The sequence below is a fragment of the Rhinoraja longicauda genome, chromosome 4, assembly GCF_053455715.1.
Source record: "Rhinoraja longicauda isolate Sanriku21f chromosome 4, sRhiLon1.1, whole genome shotgun sequence".
NCBI lineage: Eukaryota > Metazoa > Chordata > Chondrichthyes > Rajiformes > Arhynchobatidae > Rhinoraja > Rhinoraja longicauda.
In genome coordinates this window covers 56,741,533-56,756,843 of record NC_135956.1, presented here as the reverse complement: position 1 = coordinate 56,756,843, position 15,311 = coordinate 56,741,533, and the positions used below count along the sequence as shown (strand labels likewise).

At 42.2% G+C, this 15,311-nt stretch overlaps 1 protein-coding gene across 1 annotated transcript in view; it reads left to right on the top strand.

Annotated features, from left to right (window-relative positions):
* grhl2b (grainyhead-like transcription factor 2b) overlaps window positions 1–15,311 on the top strand; it is a 94,231-nt gene that overhangs the window by 62,560 nt on the left and 16,360 nt on the right. The window contains exon 8 of the mRNA XM_078397786.1: window positions 5,508–5,602. Within this exon, the coding sequence (XP_078253912.1) occupies window positions 5,508–5,602 (95 nt within the window). The remainder of the gene's footprint in view (window positions 1–5,507; window positions 5,603–15,311) is intronic.

The following is a 15,311-nucleotide window of genomic DNA, read 5'->3' as shown; positions in this document are numbered from 1 at the left end:
GGGAAGGAAGGACCTATATCTCTCCTTCACGCACTTGGGGTGAAGGAGTCTGTCACTGAAGGAGCGACTCAGTGCAGTGACAGTGTCCTGCATGGGGTGGGAGTCGTTGTCCAGCAGCACGGTTAGCTTTGCCACCATCCTCCTCTCTCCCACCACCTGCACTGTCGAGGGGGCAACCCAGGACAGAACTGGCTTTCCTGACCAGCTTGTCGAGTCTCTTCCCTTCTGCCGCTGAGATGCTGCTGCTCCAGCAGACCACTCCATAGAAAATGGCCGATGCAACCACCGTGTTGTAGAAGGTCCTTAGGAGTGCCCTCTGCACTCCAAAGGACCTGAGTCTCCTTAGCAGATAGAGTCTGCTCTGGCCCTTTTTGTATAGCGCATCAGTGTTTTCAGTCCAGTCCAGTTTATTGTTGAGGTGGGCACCCAGGTACTTATAAGAATCCACCCTCTCGTTGTCCATTCCCTGGATGTTCACCGGAATCGGGGGGGACCTGGCTGCGCCTGCGGAAATCTACCACCATCTCCCTGGTTTTCCCCGCGTTGATTCGGAGGCAGTTCCGCTGGCACCAGTCCACAAACTCCTTGATCAGTTCTCTGTACGCCCTATCCTCGTCGCCCGTGATGAGGCCGACGATGGCAGAGTCGTCAGAGAACTTCTGTAGATAGGAGTCTGCAGAGCTGTGCCTGAAGTCTGCAGTGTACAGGGTGAACAAGAATGGAGCTAGCACTGTTCCCTGTGGAACCCCAGTGCTGCAGACCATCCTGTTCGAGACCAGGTCCTTTGTCTTCACATACTGTGGTCGGTTGGTGAGGTAGAGTGGCAAAATTTCAGTCTTAGTATTACAGGATCTCAGTGCTGCATTTGACACAGTCGACCACACCATATTACTAGACCGATTGGGAAAACTGGGTTTGAATTTTACTTAAAGAACAGAGAAATAGTAGCCTGGATGCAGGGTGTAAGATGCAGCAGGAGTTAAAACTGGCATGTAAGAAAGGTAATGCCACTGTGAAAATGGGGGATTTCAATATGTAGGTAGACTGGGAAAATCAGGTTGGTTCTGGACCCCAAGAAAGAGAGTTTGTAATGGAGCCTACCAGAGAAAAGGCAATTCTGGATTTAGTGTTTTCCAATGAACCAGATTTGATAAAGAGAACTTGAGGTAAAGGAATCGCTTGGAGGTGGTGATCATAATATGATTAGTTTTAAACTGCAATTTGAGAAGGAGAAGGTTAAATCGGAAGTGTCAGTGTTGCAGTTGAACAAAGGGGACTACGAAGGCATGAGAGAGGAGCTGGCCAAAGTAGACTGGATAGGGATCCCAGCAGGAATGACGGTGGAACAGCAATGGCAGGAATTTCTGGGCATAATCCGGAAGACGCAGGATCATTTCATTCCATAAAGGAAGAAAGATTCTAAGGGGAGCAGGAGGCAACCGTGGCTGACAAGGGAAGTTAGGGATGCAATAAAACGAAAAGAAAAGATGTATAACACAGCAAAGAGTAGCCGGAAGCCAGAGGATTTGGAAACTTTCACAGGACAACAGAAGGTAACAAAACAGGCAATACGGGCTGAAAAGATGAAGTACGAGGGGAAGCTGGCCAAGAATATAAAGAAGGACAGTAAAAGCTTCTTTAGATATGTTAGGAGGAAAAGAGTAGCAAAATCAAATGTGGGTCCCTTGAAGGCAGACACGGGTGAAATTATTATGGGTAACAAGGAAATGGCAGAAGAATTGAACAGGTACTTTGGATCTGTCTTCACTAAGGAAGAAACAAACAATATCCCAGATGTATTGGAGGACAGAGGATCTATGGGGGGTAGAGAAACTGAAAGAAATTTTCATTAGGCAAGAAATAGTATTGAGTAGGCTAATGGGACTGAAGGATGATAAATCCCCTGGGCCTGATGGGTCTGCATTCCAGGGTCCTCAGGGAGGTGGCTCTAGAAATAGTGGACGCATTGGTGATCATTTTCCCATGTTCAATAGATTCGGGATCAGTTCCTGTGGATTGGAGGATAGCTAATGTTATCCCACTTTCCAAGAAAGGAGTGAGAGAGAGAAAACGGGGAATTACAGACCAGTTAGCCTGACTTTGATGGTGGGGAAGATGCTGGAGTCAATTATTAAAGAAGTAATAACAGTGCATTTGGATAGCAGTAAAAGGATAAGTCCAAGTCAGCATGGATTTATGAAAGGGAAATCATGCTTGACTAATCTTCTGGAATTTTTTGAGGATGTGACAAGTAAAATGGATGAAGGGGAGCCAGTGGATGGAGTGTATCTAGACTTTCAGAAAGCCTTTGATAAGGTCCCGCACGGGAGATTGGTGACTAAAATTAGAGCACATGGTATTGGGGGTAGGGTGTTGACAAGGATAGAAAATTGGTTGGCAGACAGGAAGCAAAGAGTAGGAGTAAACGGGTCCTTTTCAGAATGGCAGGCAGTGGCGAGTGGAGTGCCGCAAGGCTCGGTGTTGGGGCCGCAACTGTTTACCATATATATTAATGATTTGGAAGAGGGATTTAGAAGCAACACTAGCAAGTTTGCAGATGACACAAAGCTAAGTGGCAGTGTAAACAGTGAAGAGGATGTTAGGATGTTGCAGGGTGACCTGGACAGGTTGAGCGAGTGGGCAGATGCGTGGCAGATGCAATACAATATAGATAAATGTGAGGTTATCCACTTTGGCGGCAAAAACATGGAGGAAGATTATTTTATCAATGGAGTTAGGTTAGGTAAGGGGGAGGTGCAGCAAGACCTGGGTGTTCTTGTACACCAGTCACTGAAAGTTGGCGTGCAGGCACAGCAGGCAGTGAAGAAAGCTAATGGAATGTTGGCCTTCATAACAAAAGGATTTCAGTATAGGAGTAAAGAGGTTCTTCTGCAGTTGGATAGGGCCCTGGTAAGACCACATCTGGAGTATTGTGTACAGGTTTGGTCTCCTAATTTGAGGAAGGACATCCTTGTAATTGAGGCAGCGCAGCGTAGGTTCACGTGATTGATCCCTGGGATGGCGGGACTGTCATATGAGGAAAGATTGAAAATGCTAGGCTTGATTCACTGGAGTTTAGAAGGATGAGAGGGGATCTTATAGAAACATATAAAATTATAAAAGGACTGGACAAGCTAGATGCAGGAAAAATGTTCCCAATGTTGGGCGAGTCCAGAACCAGGGGACAGTTTTAGAATAAACGGGAGGCCATTTAAAACTGAGGTGAGAAAATACTTATTCACCCAGAGAGTTGTGAATTTGTGGAATTCTCTGCCACAGACGGCAGTGGAAGCCAAATCACTGGATGGATTTAAGAGAGAATTAGATAGAGCTCCATGGGCTAGTGGAATCGAGGGAGATGAGGAGAAGGCAGGCATGCGTTATTGATTGGGGACGATCAGCCATGATCACGATGAATGGCGGTGCTGGCTCGAAGGAGCGAATGGCCTCCTCCTGCACCTATTTTCTATGTTTCTACTACTTTGTGTCTATAGGTAATTACACATCAGAGCAGACAAATATGACATGCGGAGTTCCCCAGGGCTCCATTCTGGGGCCTCTTCTGTTTGATATCTACATGTTTCCTCAGATTATGAAAAACAGTGAAAAATCAGTCTAAGAAGGGTCTTGACCCGAAATGTCACCCATTCCTTCTCTCCTGAGATGCTGCCTGACCTGCTGAGTTACTCCAGCATTTTGTGAATGAAAAACAACAAAATAAGTTACCATAATTATGCAGACAAATGTACATAACCATAATCACCAGGGGATTTTGGTCCAATACAAACACTGAGTAAGTGCATCGAACAAATCAACGTTTGGATGTGCCAAAACTTTCTTCAATTAAACGGAGACAAAACTGAGGTCGTTGTTTTTGGAGCCAAAGAGGAACGATTAAAAGTCAGCGCTCAGCTTCAATCAGCAATGTTAAAAACCACAGACAAAGCCAGAAGTCTTGTAGTCATAGACTCAGACCTGAATTTCAACAGCCACATTAAGACAATTACAAAGTCAGCCAACTATCACCTTAAGAATATATCAAGGGTTAAAGGACTTATGGCTCAGCAGAACGTGGAAAAACTTTATCTTCAGTAGACTTGACTACTGTAATGCTGTCTTTACAGGTCTCCCTAAAACATGGATTAGACAGCTGCAGCTGATTCAGAATGCTGCTGCTCAAGTCCTCATTAAGACCAAGAAAGTGGATCACATCACTCCAGTTCTGAAGTCTTTACACTGGCTTCCAGTCTGTCAAAGAATTGATTTCAAAATACTACTGTTGGTTTATAAAGCACTGGATGGTTTAGGGCCAAAACACATTTCTGACCTTCTGCTCCATTATGAACCATCCAGACCTCTCAGGTCGTCCGGGACAGGTCTGCTTTCATCCCCAGAGTCAGAACTAAACATGGAGCAGCAGCGTTTAGTTTTTATGCACCACATATATGGAACAAACTCCCAGAAAACTGCAGGTCCACTGCAACTCTCAGTTCTTTTAAATTGAGGCTGAAGACTATTCTGTTTGAGGCTGCCTTTTATTAAATCAAATAATTATTCATTTGTTACACTGCACTGTAACTTCTAAATTTGTATTTTATACCTGTCTTATTCTATTTTAGCTTGTTTTTATTTTCTATTCTCTTTAATGACTGCTTTTAATTGCTTTTAACTACTCTTTAATGTTTTATGTGAAGCACTTTGAATTGCCTTGTTGCTGAAATGTGCTATATAAATAAACTTGCCTTGCCTTACCTTGATAAATTTCTCCCATTATTTGCTAAGCATATTGAATCCATGGCAGGATTAAACAGGTATAAATTGTTCTCTGGTATGTTCTCAAAAAAGGATCAAGGACCAAGATTTCAAACAGGTGACTTGTGCAAAAAATTGCTCTCAGTACACAGTTTCAGCATCAGGACCACACATGATCACATTATTCCCCATGTAAAATTTATTGCAAAGTTTTGCAGAATAACTCAGACCACATTGCTTTGGGGGTGCCTGATATAGGTCACACCTGGGACAGCATGGTTTAAAATCTACTGCATAACTAGAAGACTGGTGAGGTGTGGAAATTACTTACCTGCTTCCCAGAGCACTCCTACTCTCAGATTATTCTGGTTATCCACCACCACTCCCACCCACTCCCCAATTCTACCATTTATCCTCTTCCCCCACCCAACCTGGCTGGTGGTTCCATTTCAATCCTGCCCTCAAGAATCCGGTGACATCTATCTACCTGTCTGTTCTTTGAAGGTGGCGGGATTAATTTTGGTAGTATGATGTGGGACTTTGAGTTTAAGTCACATGATATGGAGAGAGTTAGCTGGTTCCTTTCCCCAAAGGTGAACAAATGTCTTTTGTCAACAATTTCACAACTATTGACATTTTTCCTGATGCTGATCATTTTCTAGTATCTGTCCCAGAGGTCATTCTTTATGAGCTGAAGTGCTGTTGTCTGCCTATTCACACCACATTGCCGTCTTTTTTTTTCTTCCCCATGTTAGCTGATTACAAAGAGAGCTTCAACACCATTGGAAACATTGAAGAAATTGCCTACAATGCCATCTCTTTCACCTGGGATGTGAACGAGGAAGCCAAGGTGAGGATTTGTTTTCTGTAACAAATGGAGGTTTGGATGCCTCTGCATCCAGGTGACCCCCCCCCCCCCCAGTTCTACAAATAGGGTGCATTAATTTGTTTGGTTGTCACTGTTCTTATTGAACTTAGATCCAATAATGAAAGGGTGTCCATCAAAGCAATTGATTGGATGGGAATTTCCTTTTAGGCTGCCAAAACTATGCCAGAGAAGCAGGGAAGCCCTGGGTCAGTGTGCGCATTGTGCTCCAGTAATGTAATGGCAGTGCCTTGGAAGCAATGCAGAGGATATAGTTGATCCTAATAGATGATATTGTGTAAGTATTATGACCTTCTTTGTGTATTTTTCCAATATTTGCTCTCTGTGATCATTTCTGAACAAAGTCAATAGAATGTCCTTCCTTGGGTTGAAATGCATGCTGTCATTACCCCACTCAGCTGTCAGGTCTTCAATTGTAATTGGGACAACAATTTAAATAATGCTAGCCAAAGAGCCAGTTAAGGCAGATAGGGTATGTAATCCCATCAGGAAGCTAGGAGGGAAGTGTATTGGAGGACAAATAATCACAATTGAGGATGTTGGGGAGGTATCTCTTTTACTGTTGGAAAATCCCAAACTATCTTTAAATGACATGCAATGTTTTGGTCAGGCTAGGCAATATATTGTTTAAGAATAACACAAAGCATTAAAGATGTATTAATAAGCCTGCATTTTGTGGCTGTGCCCAGTGTGTGTTAGATTCTTTTGAGGAAAAGTATCAAGTGATCTGGATTTTTTTTGTCTTCTCCCACGTGTACATGAATGTTTGGCTCAGACAGAAAACAAATGCAATCTGAATTTCCGCAATCAGCAGAATCAGCCTGTAATTTCTGTGCAGCAGGAGAGATTAGAGGAGGCTATTATCTGGATTAGTGGGTTAAATCTACCGTATTCTGCAGTAGGTCAGGATTCACAGCTGAACTATCACGCAAAGTCCGTGAAAGCCTCAACTGGACATGCCGCACTTTGCATTCAGCCAGAGTTGTCACATTACTGGTAGACTTCTCTATTGTCAACAATTCCACTCCTTTTGTGTTCGCTTCCATTTAGCTCATTAAGGGAAGAATTGTGTTTTGATAGTATTGGGTAACTATCATTGACTTAACATTCCTCTGGTAAATGGATAGGCAGTGAGTGGTCTTGCTCTTCACGTTTAACTTTTGTAAAATGCTTATGCAAAAGTTGTTTGCAGCACCATTGAGTTTGAAACTGCGGCTGTTCAAAATATGAAAAAAATAAATTATCAATTTATTAAACAAAGCTAGGTCATTTCTGTCTGATTCTTAAAGTAAGGCTTAACTTGTAAGCTTCCACTCTACCTCTGCGCACATTTATTGTCTGCCTCACCAAGGGTTACAATTAAACTTGCTATGACATTTCACGTTGCTAGGATACAGTCATAGTTGAACTGACTTGAAAGGTTACTGCAGGAAAAAAGTTTGTCAGGTACATATTATTAACAAACCTGGCTCTTTCAATCAGTCCTTTCAGATATGAGAGACTTTGACACAGGATGCTGTTGCTCAGGCCTGCCAGAAACTGCAACAATGACTTGCACACGTTGGCAAATAAGATGGTTACAAAGGCTATCCTTTAGCCGGGACACGACTGTGATAGAGTCATCCTGTGACTCACCGAAGATGGAGGAATGTTCAAGTCGTACTTTTTCATCTACACTGTTATGAACTGTGGTGAGCAAATGGTCGGGAGATTGAGTTAATGATGCCCCCTACTGAAGGCAGGAAAAGGAGATCTGATCGTAGCCTGGAAAGAATTCTTGGCTTCAGATTAGTTTAATGAACACATACATTATCTAGGGATAATCTGAGCCTTGATGTTTGATTTCTACCCCTTCTTGGTTGTTTTACTGTTCTTTCTACAAATGTGTTTACATGCAGCGAATGCTGCTCTTTATTCAGGCTGAGATGTGTACAATAAATCTAGTGATTGCTTTAGAATATTGTGATTGCTGCACTTTTGATTTGTGTAAAAGTGATTTTGGGGCTATTCTCTGTATCACAAATTCTCAACATCCCTGAAACAAACTGAATAGAATATTCCATTTCAACTTGTACTATTCTTATAAGGAAAGTTTAATGTCTGTTTTCACATTTCATTGACAAATACCTTAATCTTTGAAAGGGCCAATGTTTGGAAAACAGCGCTGAAATTAGAAGTGCTTAAAATTAGTGATTTATTTTCAATCATGGGGGACTTTAATTAACAAATAGACTGGGCAAATCACCGTAGCACATTCCTGGAAAGTATACTAGATGTATTTCTCAATTAGTATGTTAAGCAATCCACAAAAGAGAACAGACTTATTTACGTCTAGTATGGTGTGTTGAGGAGGAGTTAATCAGTAATCTTGTTCTAAAGGGGCCCCTAGGAATAAAATGACCATAATGTAGGATTTTACATTAATTTTGAAAATGACAGTTTAATCTGAAAGGAAGGTTTTCAAGCTAACAAAAGAAATGATGAAGTTATGAGGGGTTGGTTGGCTGTGGTAAATTGGCAAACTACATTAAAGGGGACAATTGTGCAAAGGTAATGTCTTGCCGCAAAAGAAGGAACACATGAGTTGCAGCAAATATGTATTCCTTTAAAGCTCTAAAGCACAACAAGAAACATGATCCAACCATTGATTATGTGAGAAAATAAAGATGGTATTAAATTTAAAGAGTGGACTTGTCAAGTTGCCAGGAAAAACAGTAGGCCTGAGAATTGAGAGTGTTTTAGAATTCAATAAAGGTTGACCGAGAAATTACTAGAAGAGGGGAAACAGAATATGAGGGTAAACTCGTGAGAAGTGTAAAAAGAGCCTCTATCGTTATGCTTTAAAAAATAAAAAAAAGGCTAAGATTCGCAAAGGCAACGTGGGTAATTGAGAGGCAGACAAGAGAACTTATAATGGGGAATAAGAAAGTGGCAAAGGAATTAGACAAATACTCTATCTGTTTTCAAGAAAAAGTTGCAATAAACCAAAGGGAATCAAGGGTCGAGAATAAATGAGAAAATAAAATAAATAATATGAGCGAAGAAACACTTGTGTGGTTGTCATATTCTATAGTTCTATAATTTTTTTATATTATTGAAGTTGGATGTTAGTGACGATACTATTTAGGAAGGGAGGAAACAGAACTACCACATTTTTAAGTTGAATTTAATAGTAGAGAAACACTGGAATTTATCATAGTTATAGAGTGTGGAAACAAGCCCTTTGGCCCAACTTCCCCTCACTGTCCGACATGTCCCACCGGCTACACTAGTCCCACCTGCCTGCGCTTGGTCCATATTCCCTCCAAACTTGTCCTATCCATTATTCCTGTCTAACTGTTTCTTAAACATTGGGATAGTCCCAGCCTCAACTACCTCCTCTGGCAGCTTGTTCCATACATCCACCACCCTCTGTGTGAAAAAGTTACCCCTCAGATTCCTATAAAATCTTTTCCCCTTCGCCTTGAATCTGTATCCTCTGGTCCTCGATTCTCTTACTCTGGGCAAGAGATTCTGTGCATCTACCCGATCTATTCCTCTTTTGATTTTATACAATAGACAATAGACAATAGGTGCAGGAGTAGGCCATTCAGCCCTTCGAGCCAGCACCGCCATTCAATGCGATCATGGCTGATCACTCTCAATCAGTACCCCGTTCCTGCCTTCTCCCCATACCCCCTCACTCCGCTATCCTTAAGAGCTCTATCCAGCTCTCTCTTGAAAGCATCCAACGAACTGGCCTCCACTGCCTTCTGAGGCAGAGAATTCCACACCTTCACCACCCTCTGACTGAAAAAGTTCTTCCTCATCTCCGTTCTAAATGGCCTACCCCTTATTCTTAAACTGTGGCCCCTTGTTCTGGACTCCCCCAACATTGGGAACATGTTATCTGCCTCTAATGTGTCCAATCCCCTAATTATCTTATATGTTTCAATAAGATCCCCCCTCATCCTTCTAAATTCCAGTGTAAATTCCACTCCCAAGAATAGAGACCCAGCCTACTAAACCTTTCCCTATAGCTCAGACCCTCTAGTCCTGGCAACATCCTCGTAAATCTTCTCTGAACCCTTTCAATCTTGGCAATATCTTTCCTATAACACGGTGCCCAGAACTGAACACAATATTCTAAATGCGACCTCACCAACGTCTTGTACAACTGCAACATGACCTCCCAACTTCTATACTCATGAAAGATGTTATAGTAAGGTGCTAAGAAATTATAATATGATTGAGCAGAGTCAACATGAATTTATGAAAAGAATATCATTTTTGATTAATCTACTGGAGTTCCTGTAAAATAGGTGAATGGGAACGAGATCAGGTGTGCTTTGTTGTTTAAAACATTTTCAATAAAGTCCCACATCGACAGGTTGCTGAACATTGATGGAGCACATGGAATTGGGGCTCATACATATCAGCATGGATCGAGAGTTGTTTACCACATTGAAAACAAAGAGTAGGAACATGGGCCATTCTCATGTTGTGATGCTATCACCAGTGGTGTAATGCAGAGATTGATGCTTGGGCCTCAACTATTCTCAATCTAGATTAAATGTTTGGCTGAGAGGACCAAATGTAATATTCCAAAGTTTGCTGAAGACATGAAGCCAAGTGGAAATATGGGTAATGATGAAAAAGCAGAGCGACCCCGAAGAGACATAGACCAGTCAAGTGTTGAAACGAGGAACTGCAGAGGCTGGTTTACAAAAAAAGACACACAGTGATAGAGTAACTTAGCTGAGTTAGTCCAGCGCGTTGTCTTTTTTAGACCAGATGAGTAGGCAAAAAGGTGTGAGACTGAGTACAGCATAGAAAAATGTGAGGCTATCCACTTGTATAGAAATGAAAGAAAAAGTTTTTTTGAATGGCGAGATATTGGGGAATGTTCAAAAGGACCTGTGTGTCAATGCACATGTCATTGAAAACTAATATATAGGTGCAGCTGGCAATTAGGAAGGCAAATGGTACGATGACCTTTCTTGCTGGAGAATTTGAATATAAGAGTAATGATGTCTGACTATAATTATACAGAGCCTTGATGAGACCACACCTGGAGCATTGTGTTCAGTTTTGGTTTCCCTTCCATAGGAAGGTTATACTTGCCAAACGGAACATAGTGAAGGTTCACCAGGCTGATTTCTGGGATGGTGGAAACAGTGTGGTATGAGGAAAGATTGAGCAGGCTTGGCTTGTGTCCGTGAGAGTTTAGAAGAACAAGAAATGACTTTATTCAAACACACAACATTCTTAAGAGTGTTTCAAGGGGCTGGGGAGGCTGCTTCCCAGGACTAAATAGAGGTTTTAAAAATTTTAAGAGGGACGGACAGAGTTGACGTGGGTAGGCTTTTCCCTTTGAGAGTGGGGAAGATTCCAACAAGGGGACATAACTTCAGAATTAAGGGAATTAAGGGACAAAAGTTTAGGGGTAACATGAGGGGTAACTTCTTTACTTAGAGGGTGGTGGCTGTGTGGAATGAGCTTCCGGTGGAAGTGGCGGAAGTGGCGGAGGCTCGATTTTATTATTTAAGAGTAAATTGGATAGGTATATGGATGGGAGGGGATTGGAGGGTTATGGTCTGAGAGCAGGTAGATGAGACTAGGTCAGAGAAAGTGGTCGGCGTGGACTGGTAGGGCCAAACGGGCCTGTTTCCGTGCTGTAATTGTTATACGGTTATATGGTTATAAAGAACTTTGAACTGGGGGTCACAGTCACCAAATAAAAGGGGGGCTATTCAGGAATAATGTTAGGAGAAATGTCTTCACTCAGAGGGTAGCATGTCTTTAGACTTCTTTACCTGTGAAAGATCAGTTATGAATTGCATTCAAAACAGATCAGTAGATTTCCGAGCATTGATGTGTTAAATGATTTGGGAACTGGGCAGGAAAATGGGGCATGAGATCTTTTGTGACTACCCTCTCCTGCTGCCTGGCCTATCCCTGTTCCTAATTCTCACATTTTTATCAGTTTAGTTTAGCTAAGAGATACAGCGTGGAAACAGGCCCTTCGGCCCACCAGGTCCGCGCCGACCAGCGATCCTCAGTGAATTTCAAATAAGAAATGCTGGAGAAAATCAGCAAGCCGGGGGAGAAAGAACAGGGTTAATGGGCTAGATTCTAGTGTCCAAGTCATTGCCCACACATGCTCCATGTACTGATCCCGCAGTTGCACTTGCTTCTTCTGGGGTCAGTGAGGCTACCTGGACACCTCCATACTGTGACTCTCCAGTAAGGCGGAGGAGAGCATGTGGTCAGTAGGTTTGCAGACCGTGATGCCCCAACCTCCTTCACAACAGCCTTTGATGGCCATGTGCTGTCTAAGACATCTTTTGCTGTTTTAAATGTCATCGAAATGGATGAAAATAATTTTCAAAGATTACAGTGTTTAGGTAAATAATTAAAGCTATTAATATCCAGTGAGATAAAGAAAGATAAACTTAATTTCTCTAATTGAAGCCATTCAATTGAAAGGCTCAACTCTTACATTGCCAGCCCCGGATGAAAAGCCATAAGCGGCGCCTCGCGTATTCAGCTCCGTATGTTCAGAGCCAGCAACGAGCTGAATGGTGAGTTCACCAGCAGAGCAGGATGTCGGGTGAATCTACACCTGGGTTCCAGCACATTTGACTTCTGCTGTGTGGCAAGCAGGTGAAGACATTGAAGGTCTGCTATGCAGGTGTATGGTGGATGGGCAATAATTCCGTGGGGATCAGTCACTGCAATGTGGCACAGTCCACCCTTCTGATTAAATACTTCTGACCTTCTGAAGGAACTCGCCTGAAATGGTGACCTTTAACCTTTCTCCACAGCTGCTGTAGTCTTCAGAGATTTCAAAATTGAACAACAGCAGCAATTTGTGTTAGTATATGGTATTCAGACCTCGTCTGTGGCAACAACCATATAGATTGTGGGAATCTCGGTAATGTCTGGACAGCCATTTCTAATGTAGCATCATTGAATTATATATTTCTTCTTTCTTAAACAATTGTCTGGAATTGACAGATGGAAGGTCTTTGAATCTTCTGCAAGGGTTCTCTGGGTTTCAGCTGAAGTTGTTAAAGGAGATGTGCAAAGTCCCAGTAAAAATGGCACTATGGTATGGGTACCCTTTGTCAGACACCTGTTGATAGCCTCGTGTTCTACTAACTCCTGTGACCCATCGGGGGTGAATCCAAGAACTCCATGTCGACCCTTCAGAAAAGTCAGAGGGCTCCTATAAAAATCCTTGAACATGAGAATATCAGTTTGAAGAAGGGGCATGACCAGAAACATTGCCCGTCCTTTCCTTCCGCAGAGGCTGCCTGATCCGCTGAGTTCCTCTAGCACTTTGTGTTTTGCAGTAGAGGGAACATAATGTTTTCTCTGACTAAGCAAGTTCACCAAATTAAATCCTGTTTTGCTTTAGTGGTGGATTCCACTGTGTTTGCCAACTGACAATGGTGTTAGGTTAAGTCCTTGTTTTATTGAATTGAAAATGGGTGAGTGTACTTTCATGGGAGGTGCATATTTTTGTAGGATGTGACTGGATGGTAGGTTTAGATTAACACTGATCTTTAGTGTTGTGCCAGGACCACCTATAAGTCTAACTCGGAGCCAATTTTGCACTCAGCAGCCTATGTTTTTGTATTTGTTTTCCACCTCTAATGATATACAGATACAATGGATGTGGTGTAACTTTAGTTTTCCCATGTGCCATGTTCCATTTATGAAAACAGAAAATGTTGAAACACTCAGCAGGTCAGGCTATGGGAAGAGACACAAACTTAATCTCTCCGTTTGAAGACCATTTATCAATTTTGAAATGCTGTGGATGTAAAAACTCTGATTATCTAGTAACTGGTAACTAAATAGGAGCAAAATAACAGGAGCAGTCATTAGATACTGCCAATACTATGGGATTGAGTCCTGCCACTCAGTTACAGTGCCAGATCTGCATCCTGATCCCAGTTATCTATGATTCATTGATTTGCCTGGCCTCCCCTATATGACCATCTCAGAATTTTAGGTGATTCAATATCCAAGCTCTTTGGAGACTGGGGGTTGCATTAGGGGGGCGATGTTTGGAGGCTCCACTCTACCTTTAGCATAAAAAAAATCTTGCTTCCTTATTTAACAGGTGAATTATCCCTTTCTACTTTAAGACTGTGTCTTCGATTGGATTTCCATACCAGAAGAAATAATTTGTCTGGGTTTACTCTGTCAAATACTTCCATCATTTTGTGGGGAATTATAGAAACATAGAAACATAGAAAATATGTGCAGGAGGAGGCCATTCGGCCCTTTGAGCCAGCACCGCCATTCATTGTGATCATGGCTGATCATCCACAATCGGTAACCTGTGCCCAACTTCTCCCCATATCCCTTGATTCCACTAGCCCCCAGAGCTCTATCTAACTCTCTCTTAAATCCATCCAATGATTTGGTCTCCACTGCCTCAGTGGCAAAGAATTCCACAAATTCACAACTCTCTGGGTGAAAAAGTTCCTTCTCACAGTTTTAAATGGCCTCCCCTTTATTATAAGACTGTAGCCCCTGGTTCTGGACTCCCCTAACATTGGGAACATTTTTCCTGCATCTAGCTTGTCCAGTCCTTTTATAATTTTATATGTCTCTATAAGATCCCGTCTCATCCTTCTAAACAACAGTGAATACAATTATGAGGACATTTACCCTCGAATCTCTTATTGGGATAAGGATTAGTATATTGCCTTGTAATTTCCTGCTCCTGCCTGCATTGCTTACTTTATCTGCAACCGAGTGAATTCTGTAGTCATAATCAATTCCTTCATCTGATTTAAACATGCATTGAAATTGGGATCCCAGTACAGACCCTCAGGGGCCAGTAATGAGAAACAAATAAAACTGCTGAATCTGAAACAAAAAACGAATTGCTGGAAGAACTCAGCCAGTTAAGCAGTATCTGTGGAAAGAGAAACCAATTAATCATTCAGTTTGAAGACCCTTCATCCAAATGGACTCTCCAACATTTCTGTTTCTATTTTTCTTCTCGCACTTATCAATCAAGAGTATGTTCCCTGTATTCCAGTATCTAGCACCAATTTGCTCTGCTTTCTTCTGGTGCTGAATATAGGTGCTCTGGGTGGTCAAAATGGTGTCTCGGCTTGGTCAGCCATTCACAGAGTAGTAATTGTAAATGATTGTGACTATGATGAGCATCTAATCTCTCAAAATACACTGCTTATTATTTGTTGCCTGTTGCTAAAGTTATGAAATCATACTAGAATTAGAGCAGACAATACTTTGAGTTCAGACAGAAGTGACAGTAATAGAGGAAATATAGTCCAGAGTCCTGTCATCGATGTCTGAGTGTGGGTTCCATGGTACATCAATGAGCACGCACCGTGCCTTTAATAGTAACACTAGGAAATGCTGAGCAGGTCTGGCAGCATGTGTGGAAAGCAATGTAGGGTTAATGTTTCAGACCAGACCGTTTGTCAGGGTCCATAATTTCTGTCAGGGGTATACATACCAGTAACGCCGCCCCGTCGTGGCAACTCCAACAGCCTGACCGCGGGAGAAGACAGCAGGGAAGAGAAAAAGACATTCTGGCCTTCCATCACAGTGAGGAGGTGATTGGAGGAGACTCACTGTGATGGATGTTTCTTTTGTTTGGTGTTAGTTTATGATTGTATGTGTTATTGGATTTTTATTGATT